At 48.0% G+C, this 15,917-nt stretch overlaps 1 protein-coding gene across 5 annotated transcripts in view; it reads left to right on the forward strand.

The window, feature by feature from the left end:
* The first annotated feature begins 3,297 nt into the window (after positions 1–3,297).
* The window catches only part of LOC146440495 (zinc finger protein 395-like), a 35,678-nt gene continuing 23,058 nt past the window's right edge, over positions 3,298–15,917 (forward strand). For 2 of the 5 annotated variants that reach the window (XM_085057188.1, XM_085057189.1), the window contains exons 1-3: positions 3,298–4,974; positions 11,534–11,654; positions 13,808–13,932. In XM_085057188.1, coding sequence (XP_084913314.1) covers positions 11,544–11,654; positions 13,808–13,932 — 236 coding nt within the window. In that variant the 5' untranslated portion in view covers positions 3,298–4,974; positions 11,534–11,543. Of the gene's footprint in view, positions 5,202–11,533; positions 11,655–13,807; positions 13,933–15,064; positions 15,145–15,917 lie in introns of all 5 variants that reach the window. The other 3 variants (XM_085057186.1, XM_085057185.1, XM_085057184.1) reach the window with 3 other exon arrangements.

The raw sequence follows: 15,917 nt of genomic DNA on the forward strand, positions 1-15,917 counted from the left end.
GAAAAAGGACTGAGGGGAATAAGGGATTGAAGGGAGTGAAGGGAATAAGGGAATAAAGGAATGAAAGGACTGAGGTGGATGAAGGAACAGAGGCGCTGAGGGAACTGAGGGAATGAAGGACTGAGCAGAATAGGGGAAATAAGGGGATGAAGGGAAACAGAAGGACTGAGGGGGATGAGGGGAATTAGGGAACGAAGAGAATGAGGGAATGAAGGGAATGAGGGAATGAAAGGAATGAAGGGACTAAGGAGGATAAGGGAATGAAAGGGCTGAGGGGAATAAAGGAATTAAGGAAATGAAGGGACTGGGCGGGAATGGAGGGAATTAAAGGATTTAAGGGAATAAGGGAATGAAGGGAACGAAGGGACTGAGGGGAATAAGGGAATGAAAGAAATGAAAGGACTGAGGGGGTTAGGGGAATAAAGGAATGAAGGAAATGAAGGGACTGAGCGGGAATGGGGGAATAAGGGAATGGAGGGAATTAAGGACTGAAGGGAATAAGGGAATGAAGGAAGTGACGAAGCTGAGAGAATGGACAAGCTGAGAGGATTGAGAGAATGAAGGGATGAAACAGGAATGGGGAAATAAGGGAATGGAGGCAGTGAAGGGCTGAGGGACTGAAAATGCTGACGGACAGAGTGGACTCAAAACGCTGAAGGCTTGAGGGGCTGAAAGCACTGAAGGACTGAGTGGTGAGGGACTGAGGGGATTAAGGACTGAGGGGAATGAAGGACTGAGGGGCATGAAGGACTGAGGGGCTAAAGGATTGAGGAGAATGAAGGATCTGAGGGAAAGAAAGACTGAGGGAATGAAGGACTGAGGGGCTGAAGGATTGAGGAGAATGAAGGATCTGAGGGAATGAAAGACTGAGGGAATGAAGGACTGAGGGGCTGAAGGATTGAGGAGAATGAAGGATCTGAGGGAATGAAAGACTGAGGGAATGAAGGACTGAGGGGCTGAAGGATTGAGGGGAATGAAGGATCTGAGGGAATGAAGGACTGAGAGGGATGAAGGACTGAGGGGCTGAAGGACTGAGGGGCTGAAGGAATGAAGAGGGATGAAGGACTGAGAGGAATGAAGGACTGAGGGGAATGAAGGAATGAAGAGGGACGAAGGACTGAGGGGATGAAGGACTGAGGGGATGAAGGACTGAAGAGGGATGAAGGACTGAGGGGATAAAGGACTGAGGGGGATGAAGGAATGAAGAGGGATGAAGGACTGAGGGGACTGAGGGGAATGAAGGACTGAGGGGTACAAAGGACTGAGGGGCTGAAGGACTGAGGGGAATGAAGGACTGAGGGGATGAAGGACTGAGGGGATGAAGGACTGAGGGGAATGAAGGACTAAAGGCCTGAGGGGGCTAAAAGCACTGAAGGCCTGAGGGGACTGTGGGAGATGAAGGACTGAGGGGAATGAAGGCCTGAAGGGGCTAAAAACACTGAAGGACTAAGAGGCTGAAGAACCGAGAGCACTGAGGGAGCTAAAAGCACTTTAGGCCGGAGGAGGCTGAGTGCACTGAAAGCCTGAGGGGCTGAAGGACTGAGGCCGAAGGACAGAGCGCTGCGGGTGCTGAAGGGCTGCGGGCGCCCAGTGACCGAGGGCGCTCAGTGACCCGAAGGCGCCGTGAGGCGCTGCCCTCCCCCGCGGCCGCTCCCTCCGCGCCGCCGCCATGACCGCCCTCAGAGGCGGCACCGCTCCCCTGAGCTCCGCCATGACCGCCCTCAGAGGCGGCACCGCTCCCCTGAGCTCCGCCATGACCGCCCTCAGAGGCGGCACCATTCCCCTGAGCTCCGCCATGACCGCCCTCAGAGGCGGCACCATTCCCCTGAGCTCCCCTCGGCTCCGCCATGACCGCCCGAAGGAGCGGCACCATTCCCCTGAGCTCCACCATGACCGCCCTCAGAGGCGGCACCATTCCCCTGAGCTCCCCTCGGCTCCGCCATGACCGCCCGAAGGAGCGGCACCATTCCCCTGAGCTCCGCCATAACCGCCCTCAGAGGCTGCACCGCTCCCCTGAGCTCCGCCATGCCCGCCTGAAGAGGCGGCACTATTCCCCCAAGCTCCCCTCAGCTCCACCATGCCCGCCTGAAGAGGCGGCACCATTCCCCCGAGCTCCCTTCAGCTCTGCCATGCCCGCCCTCAGAGGCGCCACTGCTCCCCTCAGCTCCGCCATGCCCGCCCTCAGAGGCGGCACCATTCCCCTCAGCTCCCCTCAGCTCCCCTCGCCATTGGCCGCCGGCACGGCGCCGCTGCCGCCATTGGCCGGAGCCGCCCCGCCTCCCCCGGCGGGCGGGAGCGGAGCGAACGTGCGGCGCGAGCTGTTCCCGCGGGCGGGGGGCGCGCGGCGCCTCGTGGGGAACTGCACGTAGCCAGGGCGGGGGGGCGGGCAGGGCACGGGCTGTTCCCGCCAGCGCCGGGGCGGGAATGGGGAACGGGACGGGAGGGGAGACGGGAATGGCCGTGGGGAGTGAGGGGAGAGGGACAGGGAGGGTGTGGGGAGATGGGGAATGGCCGTGGGGAGTGAGGGGAGAGGGACAGGGAGGGAGATGGGAAATGGCCGTGGGGAGTGAGGGGAGAGGGACAGGGAGGGTGTGGGGAGATGGGGAATGGCCGTGGGGAGTGAGGGGAGAGGGACAGGGAGGGAGATGGGGAATGGCCGAGTTTGTGAGGGGAGAGCGTGGGGAGATGGGGAATGGCCGAGTTTGTGAGGGGAGATGGGGAATGGCCGAGTTTGTGAGGGGAGATGGGGAATGGCCGAGTTTGTGAGGGGAGATGGGGAATGGCCGTGGGGCGTGAGGGGAGAGTGTGGGGGAGATGGGGAATGGCTGTGGGGAGTGAGGGGAGATGATGGATGGCCGTGTTTGTGAGGGGGGAATCATGGCGGAGATGAAGGGTGTTCCTGGGGAGAGATCATGGTGGAGATGAAGGGTGGTCCTGAGGGGAGATCATGGCAAAGAGGAGGGGGTCTCCATGAGGGGAGATCATGGAGGAGATGAGGGGTCTGCATGAGGGGAGATCATGGTGGATATGACAGAAGATCATGGGGGAGATGAGGAGTGTCCATGGTTGTGAGGGGCAGTCATGAGGGCAGATATGGGGGAAGATGGGGAAATCATGGAGGAAGATGAGGGGAAATCATGGGGGAAGATGAAGGGCAGCCATGAGGGGAAATCAAGGAAGATGAGGGCCAGCCATGAGGGGAGATCATGGAGGAAGATGAGGGGAGATCATGGAGGAAGATGAGGGGAAATCATGGGGGAAGATGAGGGGAGATCATGAGGGAAGATGAGGGGAAGTCATGGGGGAAATGAGGGGAGATCATGGAGGAAGATGAGGGGAAACTGAGGAAGATGAAGGGCAGCCATGAGGGAAAATCGAGGAAGATAAAGGGCAGCCATGAGGGGAAACTGATGAAGATGAGGGTGAGCCATGAGGGGAAACTGAGGAAAATGAAGGGCAGCCATGATGGGAAATCATGGAGGAATATGAGGTGAAATCATGGAGGAAGATGAGGAGCAGCCATGGCTTTTCCTCTCCTCTCCCCCACCCACCACCTCCCAATCCCACATTCTGAGGGATTTCCATCCCCATTTTTGCTGTTTTGAAACACCTTGGCTCAGGTGTGGCAGTGGAACGAGGTGAGATCTCCAGGCGATGGATTTCAGTCACTCTGCATACATAACAACTCGCTTTTCATTTTAATTTTCATTTCAACACCTAATTAGTTGACTTAGAAACCCCAGCCTGAGGAGCTTGGGAGGAAATTTAGAAGCGTTTCTGGAAATGGAAGATTTTTGCTTTGGTTTGGGTGCCAAAAGAAGGTACTTTGTTCTTAGAAATAAAAAAAAATCAGGTATTTTGCTGGGAAATCACATCAGGTTTCATCTTATATATGAAAAACAGGTGAAAATTCCTCTCCCAACATTTTACCTGGGACAACAGTTGGAAAATCCTACCTGGGTTGTGTATCTTGGGGGTAAAAATAACCATTTTTTAGGCTGACAAAGTCCCAGTGTTTATCCACAAACACCGAAATTAGGGAATTTTTGTCACGGTGACAAAAAACCGAGGGTTTGAGGGGGAAAATCAATGCCCCAAAGTGAAATAAACCCCAAAAGGAGCATCGCTGGGGTTAATTTAAGTGAAAAATGATGAGAGAGGAGTGATGGGGAGAACAATTCTTTGGGAAAGAAGTGCAGGAAGATCCCAATCCCTTATAAAGGTATGCAGGAAAATCCTAATTCCTTGGGAAAGAGGTGCAGGAAAATCTCAATTCCTTGGGAAAGGGATGATGAGGCCCCAATTCCTTGGGAAAAGGAGTGCAGGAAAATCCCAATTCCTTGGGAAAGAGGTGCAGGAAAATCCCAATTCCTCGGGAATGAGGTGCAGGAAAATCCCAATTCTTTGGAAAGAGGTGCAGGAAAATCCCAATTCCTTGGGAAAGGGATGGTGGGGATCCCAATTATTTGGGAATGGGGTGCAGGAAAATCCCAATTCCTTGGGAAAGAGGTGCAGGAAGATCCCAATTCCTTAGGAAAATAGTACTTTTGCCTCCCCAGCCCTACGGAAGCAAAAATCCCCAAAGGCCCCCAAGTCAAACCCTCTCCAAAACTCAGCTTTTCCACCCCAAAACAACCCCAGCAAGTGACAAAAAAAAGCCAAAATAACCCCCCAAAAAAGCCACCCGAGCACCGCACCGCCACTCGGTACACCGCGGGCTGCGGGGCCTCAATCCCCGGTCAGAAACAACCGGGAAAATCCGGGAAAAAACCGGGAAAAGGCAGGAAAAGAAGGCAGGGAGAGCAGCCGGGCACGGAGCCCCTCCGGCCGGGCAGGCAATGGGCGTTTCGTCGGCAAGAAGCAGCGGAGCCAATGCGCAGGAAGGGGCCGAGCGTGAGGGGAGGTTGTTTACACCGAGCCGGCCCCGGGAGCTTTAACCCGGCCGGCCGCTCGGAGCGGGCTTACCTCACACCGGTGAGTAGCGAGAACCCCCTCAGGCTGTTCTTTAGACCCACTTTTCCATCAGAAATATAAAAATCGGGGCGGAAAAAACGCCGGGGAGTGGGAAAAATAATGATTAAAAAAAAGCCGCGCGCGCGGGAGCGGCGCTTCCCGCCCGGCAGCGACTCCGCCCCGCCCCGCCCGGCCCGGCAGAGCTAACCGGGGAAAACACGGTGCTTTTAAAACAACCGGCGCTGGAGGTAAGCGGGAAAGGAGCGGGGAGAGCCCCGGGGTGGGGTGAGGGTAGCCGGTTGGGTTTTGCGGTGTTGGTTTTCCGTTCTGCTCCGTTCCGGGCTGAGCTGTGTGGGACGTGCAGCCTTGCCTGCCCGAGTGGTGCTGGGCTGTGGGGCCTGAGGGGGTCTGAGCTTCCTAATTCTGCCAGAATTCCCACCCTGAGGGGTCTGAGCTTCCTAATTCCTTCAGGATTCCCGCCCTGAGGGGTCTGTGCTTTTTAATTCCTTCAGAATTCCCACCCTGCCGGGGTCTGTGCTTCCTAATTCCTGCGGAATTCCCACTCTGCCGGGGTCTGTGCTTCCTAATTCCCTCAGAATTCCCACCCTGAGGGGTCTGAGTTTCCTAATTCCGTCAGGATTCCCATCCTGAGGGGTCTGAGCTTCCTAATTCTGCCAGAATTCCCACCTTGAGGGGTCTGGGCTTCCTAATTCCGTCAGGATTCCCACCCTGAGGGGTCTGAGCTTCCTAATTCTGCCAGGATTCCCACCCTGAGGGGTCTGGGTTTCCTAATTCTATCAGGATTCTCACACTGCCGGGGTCTGTGCTTCCTAATTCCTGCGGAATTCCCACTCTCAGGGGTCTGAGTTTCCTAATTCCTTCAGAATTCCCACCCTGAGGGGTCTGTGCTTCCTAATTCTGCCAGAATTCCCACCCTGAGGGGTCTGAGCTTCCTAATTCCGTCAGGATTCCCACCCTGAGGGGTCTGGGCTTCCTAATTCCTTCAGAATTCCCACTCTGAGGGGTCTGAGATTCCTAATTCCTTCAGAATTCCCACTCTGAGGGGTCTGAGCTTCCTAATTCTGCCAGAATTCCCACTCTGAGGGGTCTGAGCTTCCTAATTCCTTCAGGATTCCCACCCTGAGGGGTCTGTGCTTCCTAATTCCTTCAGGATTCCCACTCCTTCCCGGTGTCCCTTCTCTCCCGGAATTCCCACTCTTTCCCGGTGTCTCTGCTCCCCCCGGAATTCCCACCCTGCCTGTGGTCTGTGCTTCCTAATTCCTGCGGCATTCCCACTCCTTCCCGGTGTCTTTTCTCCCCGGATTTCCCATTCCTTCCCGGGCTCTGTGGCCCCTGGAATTCCCACTCCTACCTCGGGTCTGTGCTTCCCTATCTGTCCCTCGGAATTCCCACTCCTTCCCGGGTTCTGTGCTTCCCAATCCCTCGGCATTCCCACTCCTGCCCGGGCTCTGTGTCCCTCAGAATTCCCAACTCTTCCCGGGCTCAGTGTCCCTCAGAATTCCCACTCCTTCCCGGGCTCTGTGCTTCCCAATCCCGCGGAATTCCCAACCCTGCCCGGGCTCTGTGTCCCCCGGAATTCCCAACCCTGCCCGGTATCCCTTTTCTCCAGTATTTCCACTCCTTCCCGGGCTCTGTGCTTCCCGGTCCCGCGGCATTCCCACTCCTTCCCGGTGTCTTTTCTCCCCGGAATTCCAACCCATCCCGGGCTCTGTGTCCCTCAGAATTCCCACTCCTTCCCGGGCTCTGTGTCCCTCAGAATTCCCATTACTTCCCAGTGTCTGTGTGTCCCTGGAATTCCCACCCCATCCCGGTGTCCCTTCTCTCCCCAAATCCCGATGGATTCCCCCTCTGTACCCCAAATCCCGATGGATTCCCACTCTGTACCCCAAATCCCGATGGATTCCCACCCTGTACCCCAAATCCCAATGAATTCCCACTGGATATCCCCAAATCCCAATGGATTCCCACCCTGTACCCCAAATCCCGATGGATTCCCACCCTGTACCCCAAATCCCAATGAATTCCCACTGGATATCCCCAAATCCTGATGGATTCTCACCCTGTACCCCAAATCCCGATGGATTCCCACCCTGTACCCCAAATCCCGATGGATTCCCACTGGATATCCCCAAATCCCAATGGATTCCCACCTGCTATCCCCAAATCCCGATGGATTCCCACTCTGTACCCCAAATTCCCATGGATTCCCACCCTGTACCCCAAATCCCGATGGATTCCCACCCTGTACCCCAAATCCCAATTTCCCTGCCCATCCCACACTCACTGGTGCCGCTGAGGCTTTCAAGGCACAACAATCGATGTCCCAAATGGAAATAAATCCCAAAAAATCTCTCACCCACCCCAATCCCGATCTTTTCCCGGTTTTCCTGGTTTCCCTCCTTCCCATCTCACACTGGTCGTTGCTGCCCTCCTGAAACTCCTCCTCCTTTTCTCCTCCTCTTCTTCCTCCTCCTCCTCCTTTTCTCCTCCTTTTTTCCTCTTCCTCTTCTTCCTCCTCCTCCTCTTCCTCCTCTTCTTCTTCCTTCTCCTTTTCTTCTTACTTCTCCTCCTCCTTTTCTTCCTCCTGCTCTCCCTCTTCCTCTTCCTCCTTTTCTTCTCCTTTTCCTCCTTTTCTTCCTCCTCCTCTTCCTCCTTTTCCTCCTTTTCTTCCTCCTCCTCTTCCTCCTTTTCCTTCTTTTCTTCCTCCTTCTCTTCCTCCTTCTCCGCCTTGTTTTCTTTCTCCTTCCACCTCCTTTTCTTCCTCCTTTACTTCCTCTCTTTCTGCCTCCTCCTCCTTCTTTTCTTCCTCCTCCTTTTCCTCCTTCTCTTCATCCTCCTCTTCCTCCTTTTCCTCCTTTTCCTCCTTTTCTCCTTCTTCCTCCTCTTCCTCCTCCTTTTCCTCCTTTTCTTCTTCCTTTCCTTCCTCCTTTTCTTCTTCCTCCTCCTTCTTTTCCTCCTCCTCCTCTTCCTCCTTCTCCTCCTCCTTCTTCCTCCTCCTTTTCCTTCTCCTGCTCCTCATTTTCTTCTTCTTGTTCCTCCTCCTCCTCTTCTTCTTCCTCCTCCTCCTCTTCTTCCGTTTCTTCCTCCTCCTCCTTTTCTTCCTCTTCTTCCTCCTTTTCTTCCTCCTCCTTCCCCTGCTCCTCCTCCTCCATTTCTTCTTCCTCCTCATTTTCTTCGTCCTCCTCCTTTTCCTCCTTTTCTTCTTCCTCTTCTTCCTCCTCCTCTTCCTCCTTTTCTGCTTCCTCCTCCATTTCTTCTTCCTCCTCCTTTTCTTCCTCCTTCTCTTCCTCCTTTTTTCCTCCTCCTCCTCCTCTTCCTCCTTCTCCTTTTCTTCCTCCTTTTCTTCCTCTCTTTCTGCCTCTTCCTCCTTCTTTTCTTCCTCCTCCTTTTCCTTCTCCTGCTCCTCGTTTTCTTCTTCTTGTTCCTCCTCCTCCTTCTTTTCTTCTTCCTCCTCCTTCTCTTCCTCCTTTTTTCCTCCTCCTCTTCTTCCTCCTTTTTTCCTCCTCTTCTTCCTCCTCCTTTTCCTTCTCCTGCTCCTTGTTTTCTTGTTTTTCTTCCTCCTCCTCCTTTCCCTCCTCCTCCTTTTCTTCCTCCTCCTCCTCCTCTTCCTCCTCCTCCTCCATTTCTTCTTCCTCCTTTTCTTCCTCCTTTTCTTCCTCCTTTTCTTCCTCCTTTTCTTCCTCCTGTTCTTCCTTCTGCTTTCCCTCCTCTGCCTCTTCTTCTTCTTCCTCCTCCTCTTCTTCCTCCTTTTCTTTCTCCTCCTCCCCCTTTTCTTCCTCCTCTTCTTCCTCCTTTTCTTCCTCCATCTTTCCCTCCTCCTCCTCCATTTCTTCTTCCTCCTCATTTCCTTCCTCCTTTTCTTCTTTCTGTTCCTCCTCCTTTTCCTTCTGCTCCTCCTTTTCTTCTTCTTCTTCTTCTTCTTCTTCCCCATTTCCTTCCTCCTTTTCTTCCTCCTCTCCCTCCTCCTCTTCCTCCTCCTTTTCTTTTTCCTCCTCCTCTTCCTCCTCCTTTTCTTTTTCCTCCTCCTCTTCCTCCTCTTCCTCCTCCTTTTCATCTTCCTCTTCCTCCTTTTCTTCCTCCTTTTCCTCCTCCTCCTCCACTTTGAAAACTCTCCAGGTGTTTTCCTCTGGAATAATTTCCCTCCGGAATCAATTTTGGGAAATCAAGGAGCAAAACCTTGGCATTCGGAAGCTCCCAAAGTGTTTTTCTCTGGAATAATTTCCCTCCGGAATCACTTGGGGAAATCAGGGAGCAAAATTTTGGGATTTGGTTAATTCCAAAGGTGTTTCCCTCTGGAATAATTTCCCTCTGGAATTACCTTGCTTTGCCTTTTCCCAGAAAAAAAAAATCCAGGAGAAAAAAAATTCCCTCAACATTCCCTCCTGGTTTTTCCTGGTTTTCCCAAATTTTCTGCCAGGTTTTTTTGGGAATAAATCCCGCCTGGCCAAAATGCACTGGGATTAGAAAATCCTGGAATAATCCTGGAATGTTGGGAATTTTTGGGAATTCTCGGGATTTCTTTGGGCTGAAATTGGCTTTGGGAAGAGATTTCCTTATTTCCTTTCTTTTTCCTTTTTCCTTTTTCCATTTTGCTTTTTCCTTTTTCTTTTCCTTTTCCCTCTTTCGTTTTTTCATCTTTTCCCTTTTTCCCTTTTTCCCTTTTTCCCTTTTTCCCTTTTCCCTTTTCCCTTTTCCTTTCCTGTTTTTCCCTTTTTCCATTTTCTTTTCCCTTTTTCCTCTTTCTTTTCCTCTTTCCTCTTTCCTTTTTCCTTTTTCCTCTTTCCTGTTTCTTTTCCTTTTTCCTTTCCCTTATTTTTCCTTTTCCCTTTTTCCCTCAATCCCGATGGAATTTCAGGATTTCAGGGCTGGGAAAAATCCCTCCAGTGATCCATAAAAACCCCTCATAAATCCTGGATTTCCTTCCTGATTTTGGGAAGTTTTTCCCATCGGGAATAAAGAACTTTTGCGTGGAAAAGGTGGAAAAATCCCTTTTTTTTTTTGTATTCCCTGTCCAAAAATAGGTTAGGTATGGGTTTGGTTTGGGTTAAAATCCCAGAAGTCTGGGAATTCCCAAAAAAGGGGAACTTTGGGATGCAGATGAGGAGATTGAGGTGCTAGGAATTCCGGGATTGAGGACAGAAAATTCCAGGATTGAGAAGCAGAGAATTCCAGGATTTAGGACAGAAAATTCCAGGATTTAGGGCAGGAAATTCCAGGATTGAGGAGCAGAGAATTCCTGGACTGAGGAGCAGAAAATTCTGGGATTTAGGGCGGAAAATTCTGGGATTGAGGGGCAGAAAATTCCGGGATTTAGGGTGGAAAATTCCAGGATTTTGGAGATGAGAATTCCAGTATTGAGGATCAGAAAATTCTGGGATCGAGGGCAGAGAATTCCAGGATTGAGGACAGAAAATTCTGGGATTTAGGTCGGAAAATTCCAAGATTGAAGGACAGGAAACTCCAGGATTGATGAGCAGGGAATTCCAGGATTTAGGAGATGAGAATTCCAGGATTGAGGAGCAGAAAATTCCAGGATTTAGGGTGGAAAATTCCAGGATTGAAGGACAGAAAATTCCAGAATTGAGGACAGGAAATTCCTGGACTGAGGAGCAGGGAATTCCAGGATTTAGGGTGGAAAATTCCAGGATTGAAGGACAAGAAAATTCCGGGATTCAGGACAGGAAATTCCAGGATTGAGAACAGAAAATTCCAGGATCGAGGAGCAGAAAATTCCAGGATTTAGGATGGAAAATTCTGGGATTTAGAGGCAGAAAATTCTGGGATTTAGAGGCAGAAAATTCCGGGATTGATGAGCAGAAAATTCCAGGATTTAGGAGATGAGAATTCCAGGATTTAGGAGATGAGAATTCCAGGATTTAGAGACAGAAAATTCCAGGATTGAGGAGCAGGAAATTCCGGGATTTAGGACAGAAAATTCCAGGATTGAGGAGCAGAAAATTCCAGGATTCAAGACAGAAAATTCCAGGATTGATCTCCCAAAATTCCAGGATTTAGGGCAGAAAATTCCAGGATTGATCTCCCAAAAATTCCAGGATCAGAGGAGCAAAAAATTCCAGGATCGAGGACAGAAAATCCCAGTATTTAGGGGGGAAAATTCCAGGATTGAAGGACAGAAGATTCCAGAATTGAGGACAGGAAATTCCAGGATTTAGGACAGAAAATTCCAGGATTGTGGAGCGGAAAATTCCGAGAATGATCTCCCGAAATTCTGGGATTTAGGGTGGAAAATTCCAGGATTTAGGACAGAAAATTCCAGGATTTAGGATGGAAAATCCCAGGATTTAGGGTGGAAAATTCTGGGATTGAGGGGCAGAAAATCCCAGGAATCGAGACAGAAAATTCCAGGAATTAGAGACAGAAAATTCCAGGAATTAGGGGCAGAAAATCCCAGGAATTAGAGACATCAAATCCCAGGAATTACAGACATCAAATCCCAGGATTTATGTGGAAAATCCCAGAATTAATCCCCAATTCCAGGATTGATCTCCCAAAATTCCAGGATTTAGGATGGAAAATTCCCGAATTTTCCCCATTCCAGGTTGTCTCCGATGTCTCGCCGGCTGGGCAAACGCTCTCTGCTCGGCTCTCGCCTCCTTCCTCCCGCCGGAATTCCCAATCCTTCCCGAATTCCCGAATTTCCCGATGGAGCCACACAGCAGGTAGGGCTGGGAATTCCCAGGAATGGGGAAATCCCGGGAATTTTTGGGGATTGGGATGGGAATTGGTGAGTTTTCTGGGGAAAATTCCTGCTGGGAATGTGGAGTGAAATTTGGGGATTTTTCCTGGGAATGGGGTTGGGATTTGGGGATTTTTCCTGGAAAAATTAGCACTGGGAATGAGGATTGGAATTTAGGGATTTTTCCTGGGAATGGGGTTGGGATTTGGGATTTTTTCTGGGAAAATTCCCGCTGGGAATGAGGAATGAAATTTGGGGATTTTTCGTGGGAATAGGTTTGGAATTTGGGGTTTTTTCCTGGGAATGGGGTTGGAATTTTGGGATTTTTCCTGGGAAAATTCCCACTGGGAAGGAGGATTGGAATTTGGGATTTTTTCTGGGAATGGATTTGGGATTTTGGGATTTTCCCCAGAAAAATTCCCACTGGGAAGGAGGAATGAAATTTGGGGATTTTTCCTGGAAAAATTCCCGCTGGGAATGAGGATTGGGAAGGAAATTGGTGATTTTTCCAGGAAAATTCCCACTGGGAATGAGGAATGAAATTTTGGGGATTTTTCCTGGGAAAATTCCCACTGGGAAGGAGTAATGAAATTTGGGGATTTTTCCTGGGAATGGGGTTGGGATTTGGGGATTTTTTCTGGGAAAATTCCCACTGGGAATGAGGAATGAAATTCGGGATTTTTTCCGGGAAAATTCCCACTGGGAATGAGGAGTGAAATTTGGGGATTTTTCATGGGAATGGGTTTGGAATTTGGGGATTTTTCCTGGAAAAATTCCCACTGGGAAGGAGGATTGGGATGGGAATTGGTGAGTTTTCCAGGAAAATTCCCACTGGGAATGAGGTTTGGGATTTGGGGTTTTTTCCGGGAAAATTCCCACTAGGAATGCAGGTTGGAATTTTGGGATTTTTTCTGGGAATGGGTTTGGGAATTTTGGGATTTTTCCTTGGAAAATTCCCACTGGGAATGAGGAATGAAATTTGGGGATTTTTCCTGGGAATGAGTTTGGAATTTGGTGATTTTTTCCAGGAAAATTCCCATTGGGAAGGAGGATTGGGATGGAAATTGATGATTTTTTATTCCATAGGATTTGGGCAAAAATCCATTTTTTCTGGAAAAAATCCTGAATTTCAGCCCAAAAAATTGGGATTTTTTTCCAGAAAAATCCCAAATTTCTTCCCAAAAAAATTTGAGATTTTTTCTGGAAAAAATCCTAAAATTCAACAAAATAAAAAATTGGGAATTTTTCTGGAAAAAAATCCAAATTTCGGTTAAAAAATGGGGATTTTCTCTGAAAAAAAATCCCGAATTTGAGCCCAAAAAATTGGGAATTTTTTTCCAGAAAAAACCTCAAATTTCAGCCAAAAAATACTGGATTTTTTCCTGGAAAAAATCCCAAACTTCAGCCAAAAAAATTGGGTTTTTCTCCGGAAAAAACCCCAAATTTCAGCCAAAAAAAATAGGGTTTTTTTCTGGAAAAAATCCTAAATTTAGGCAAAAAAAAAAATTAGGATTCTTTTTTCTGAAAAAAATCCCAGGTTTCAGTCAAAAAAATTGGGATATTTTCAAAAAAATCCTAAATTTCAGGTGAAAATTTTGGGATTTTTTCTGGAAAAAATCCCAAATTTCAGCCAAAAAAAAATTGGCATATTTTGCACAAAAAATCCTAAATTTCAGCCGAAAAAACCACATTTCAGCTAAAAAAAATGGGGTTTTTTTTCTGGAAAAAAATCCCAAATTTCAGCAAATTTTTTTTTTGATAAAATCCAAATTTCAGCCAAAGAAAATGGGAATTTTTCCAGAAAAAATCGTAGATTTTGGCAAAAAATTGGGGTTTTTTCTGGAAAAAAGCCCAAATTTTGCCAAAAAATTTGGGATTTTTTCCCCAAAAATCCCAATTTTCATCCAAAAAAAATCCAAGGATATTCTGGGAATTTTCCATTCCGGATTTTCATCCTTTTCTCCACCCAAAAAACTGGGAAAAAACCCAAAATCCATGGAAAAAATCCATGAAAATTCCCACAAAACCCCTGAATTTGGGATTGGCGAAGAATCATCACCCAAAATTCCAAGATTATCCCAAAAATATTTTGGAAATTCCCAAAATTTTGCGATTTTCCCCAATTTCTCTTCCCAGGTTTTCCTCCCGACGGAATGCGAGAGGATCCAGGAATTCCCGGAATTCCCAGAATTCCCGGAATTCCCGGAATTCCCGGCAAGGCTGAGCAGATCTGTGTCCTGCAGCATCGACGTGCCCAGCAGGTGGGTGGAATTCCCAGAAAAAATTCCCACTGGGAATGAGGAATTTGGGATTTGGTGATTTTTCCCAGGAAAATTCCAAAATTCCTGGTTTTTCCTGTGGAAAATTCCCATTGGGAATGAGGGTTGGGATGGAAATTGGTGACTTTTCTGGGAAAATTCCCATTAGGAATGAGGTTTGGGATGGAAATTTCTGAGTTTTCCCAGGAAAAATTCTTAATGGGAAAGAGTTTGGGTTTTGGTGATTTTTCCTGGGAAAATTCCAAAATTCCTGCTGGGAATGAGGAATGAAATTTGATTATTTTTCCTGGGAAAAATTCCTGATGGGAATGAGGGTTGGGATGGAAATTGGTGACTTTTTCAGGAAAAATTCCTAATGGGAAAAAGGGTTTGGAATTTGGTGATTTTTTTCCGGGAAAATTCCAAAATTCCTGTTGGGAATGAGGAATGAAATTTGGTGATTTTTCCTGGGAAAAATTCCTGATGGGAATGAGGGATTTGGGATTTGGTGAAATTTTTACGGGAAAAATTCCAAAATTCCTGGTTTTTTCCTGGGAAATTTCCACTAGGAATGAGGGTTGGGATGGAAATTGGTGAGTTTTTCCTGGAAAAATTCCAAAATTCCTGCTGGGAATGAGGAATGAAATTTGGTGATTTTTCCTGGGAAAAATTCCCACTGGGAATGAGGGATTTGGGATTTGGTGATTTTTCCCAGGAAAATTCCAAAATTCCTGGGTTTTTTCTGGGAAAAATTCCCATTGGGAATGAGGATTGGAATGGAAATTGGTGATTTTTCCTGGAAAAATTCCAAAATTCCCGCTGGGAATGAGGAATGAAATTTGGTGTTTTTTCCCAGGAAAATTCCCACTGGGAATGAGGTTTGGGATGGAAATTAGTGATTTTTCCAGGAAAAATTCCCACCTTTTCCTAGAATTATCCCAACTTTCCTCCCATTTGTAATTAACAAAATTTCCCATCTTTTCTCTCCCATCTTCCCGAAAAAAAAATCCTCCAAACCGCTGGAAAATCCCGAATTTTTTCCCAAATTTTTTCCCGAATTTTTTCCTGTTTTTTCTCCGCTTTTTCCTGCTTTTTTTCCGGCTTTTCCTGACTTTTTTTCCTGCTTTTTCCCCAGGAAATGCGACTCGGGATCAGTGGAGATGGATGAGATGGTGGCAGCCATGGTCCTCACCAGCCTCTCCTGCAGCCCCCTGGGTGAGAAATCCTGGAAAAATCCCGGAAAAAATCTTGGAATTCCTAGAAAAAATCTGGGAAAAATTCCGGAAAAAATCCCAGAAAAAATCCTGGAAATTCCCAGAAAAAATCCCGGAAAAAATCCTGGAAATTCCCCCCCCCAAAAAATTCTGGAAAAAGTCCCAGAAAAAATTCCAGAAAAAATTCCAGAGAAAATCCCAGAAAAAATCCTGGAAATTCCTGGTAAATATTCTGGAAAAAGTCCCGGAAAAAATCCCAGAAAAAATCCTGGAAATTCCCAGAAAAAATTCCGGAAAAAATTCCAGAAAAGATCCCAGAAAAAATCCTGGAAAACATTCTGAAAAAAATCCCGGAATTCCTGGGAAAAAAATCTGTAAAAAATCCCAGAAAAAATCCTGGAAATTCCTGGGAAAAAATCTCGGAAATAATCCCGGAAAAAATCCCAGAAAAAATCCCGAAAAATTCTGGAATTCCTGGAAAAATTCTGGGAAAAATTCCGGAAAAATCCCAGAAAAAATCCCGGAAAAATTCTGGAATTCCTGGAAAAATTCTGGAAAAAATTCTGGAAAAAATTCCGGAAAAAAATCCCAGAAAAAATCCTGGAAAAATCCCAGAATCCTGGAAAAATCCCAGAATTCTGGGGAGAAAATGCCAGAAAAAATTCCAGAAAAAATCCCAGAAAAATCCCAGAAATTCCCAGAAAAAATCCCAGAAAAAATCCCGGAAATAATCCCAGAAAAAATCCCGGAAAATATCCTGGAAATTCCAAAAAA

The sequence above is a fragment of the Lichenostomus cassidix genome, chromosome 3 (genome assembly GCF_008360975.1).
Source record: "Lichenostomus cassidix isolate B80296 chromosome 3, HeHo_3.0, whole genome shotgun sequence".
Classification (NCBI taxonomy): domain Eukaryota; kingdom Metazoa; phylum Chordata; class Aves; order Passeriformes; family Meliphagidae; genus Lichenostomus; species Lichenostomus cassidix.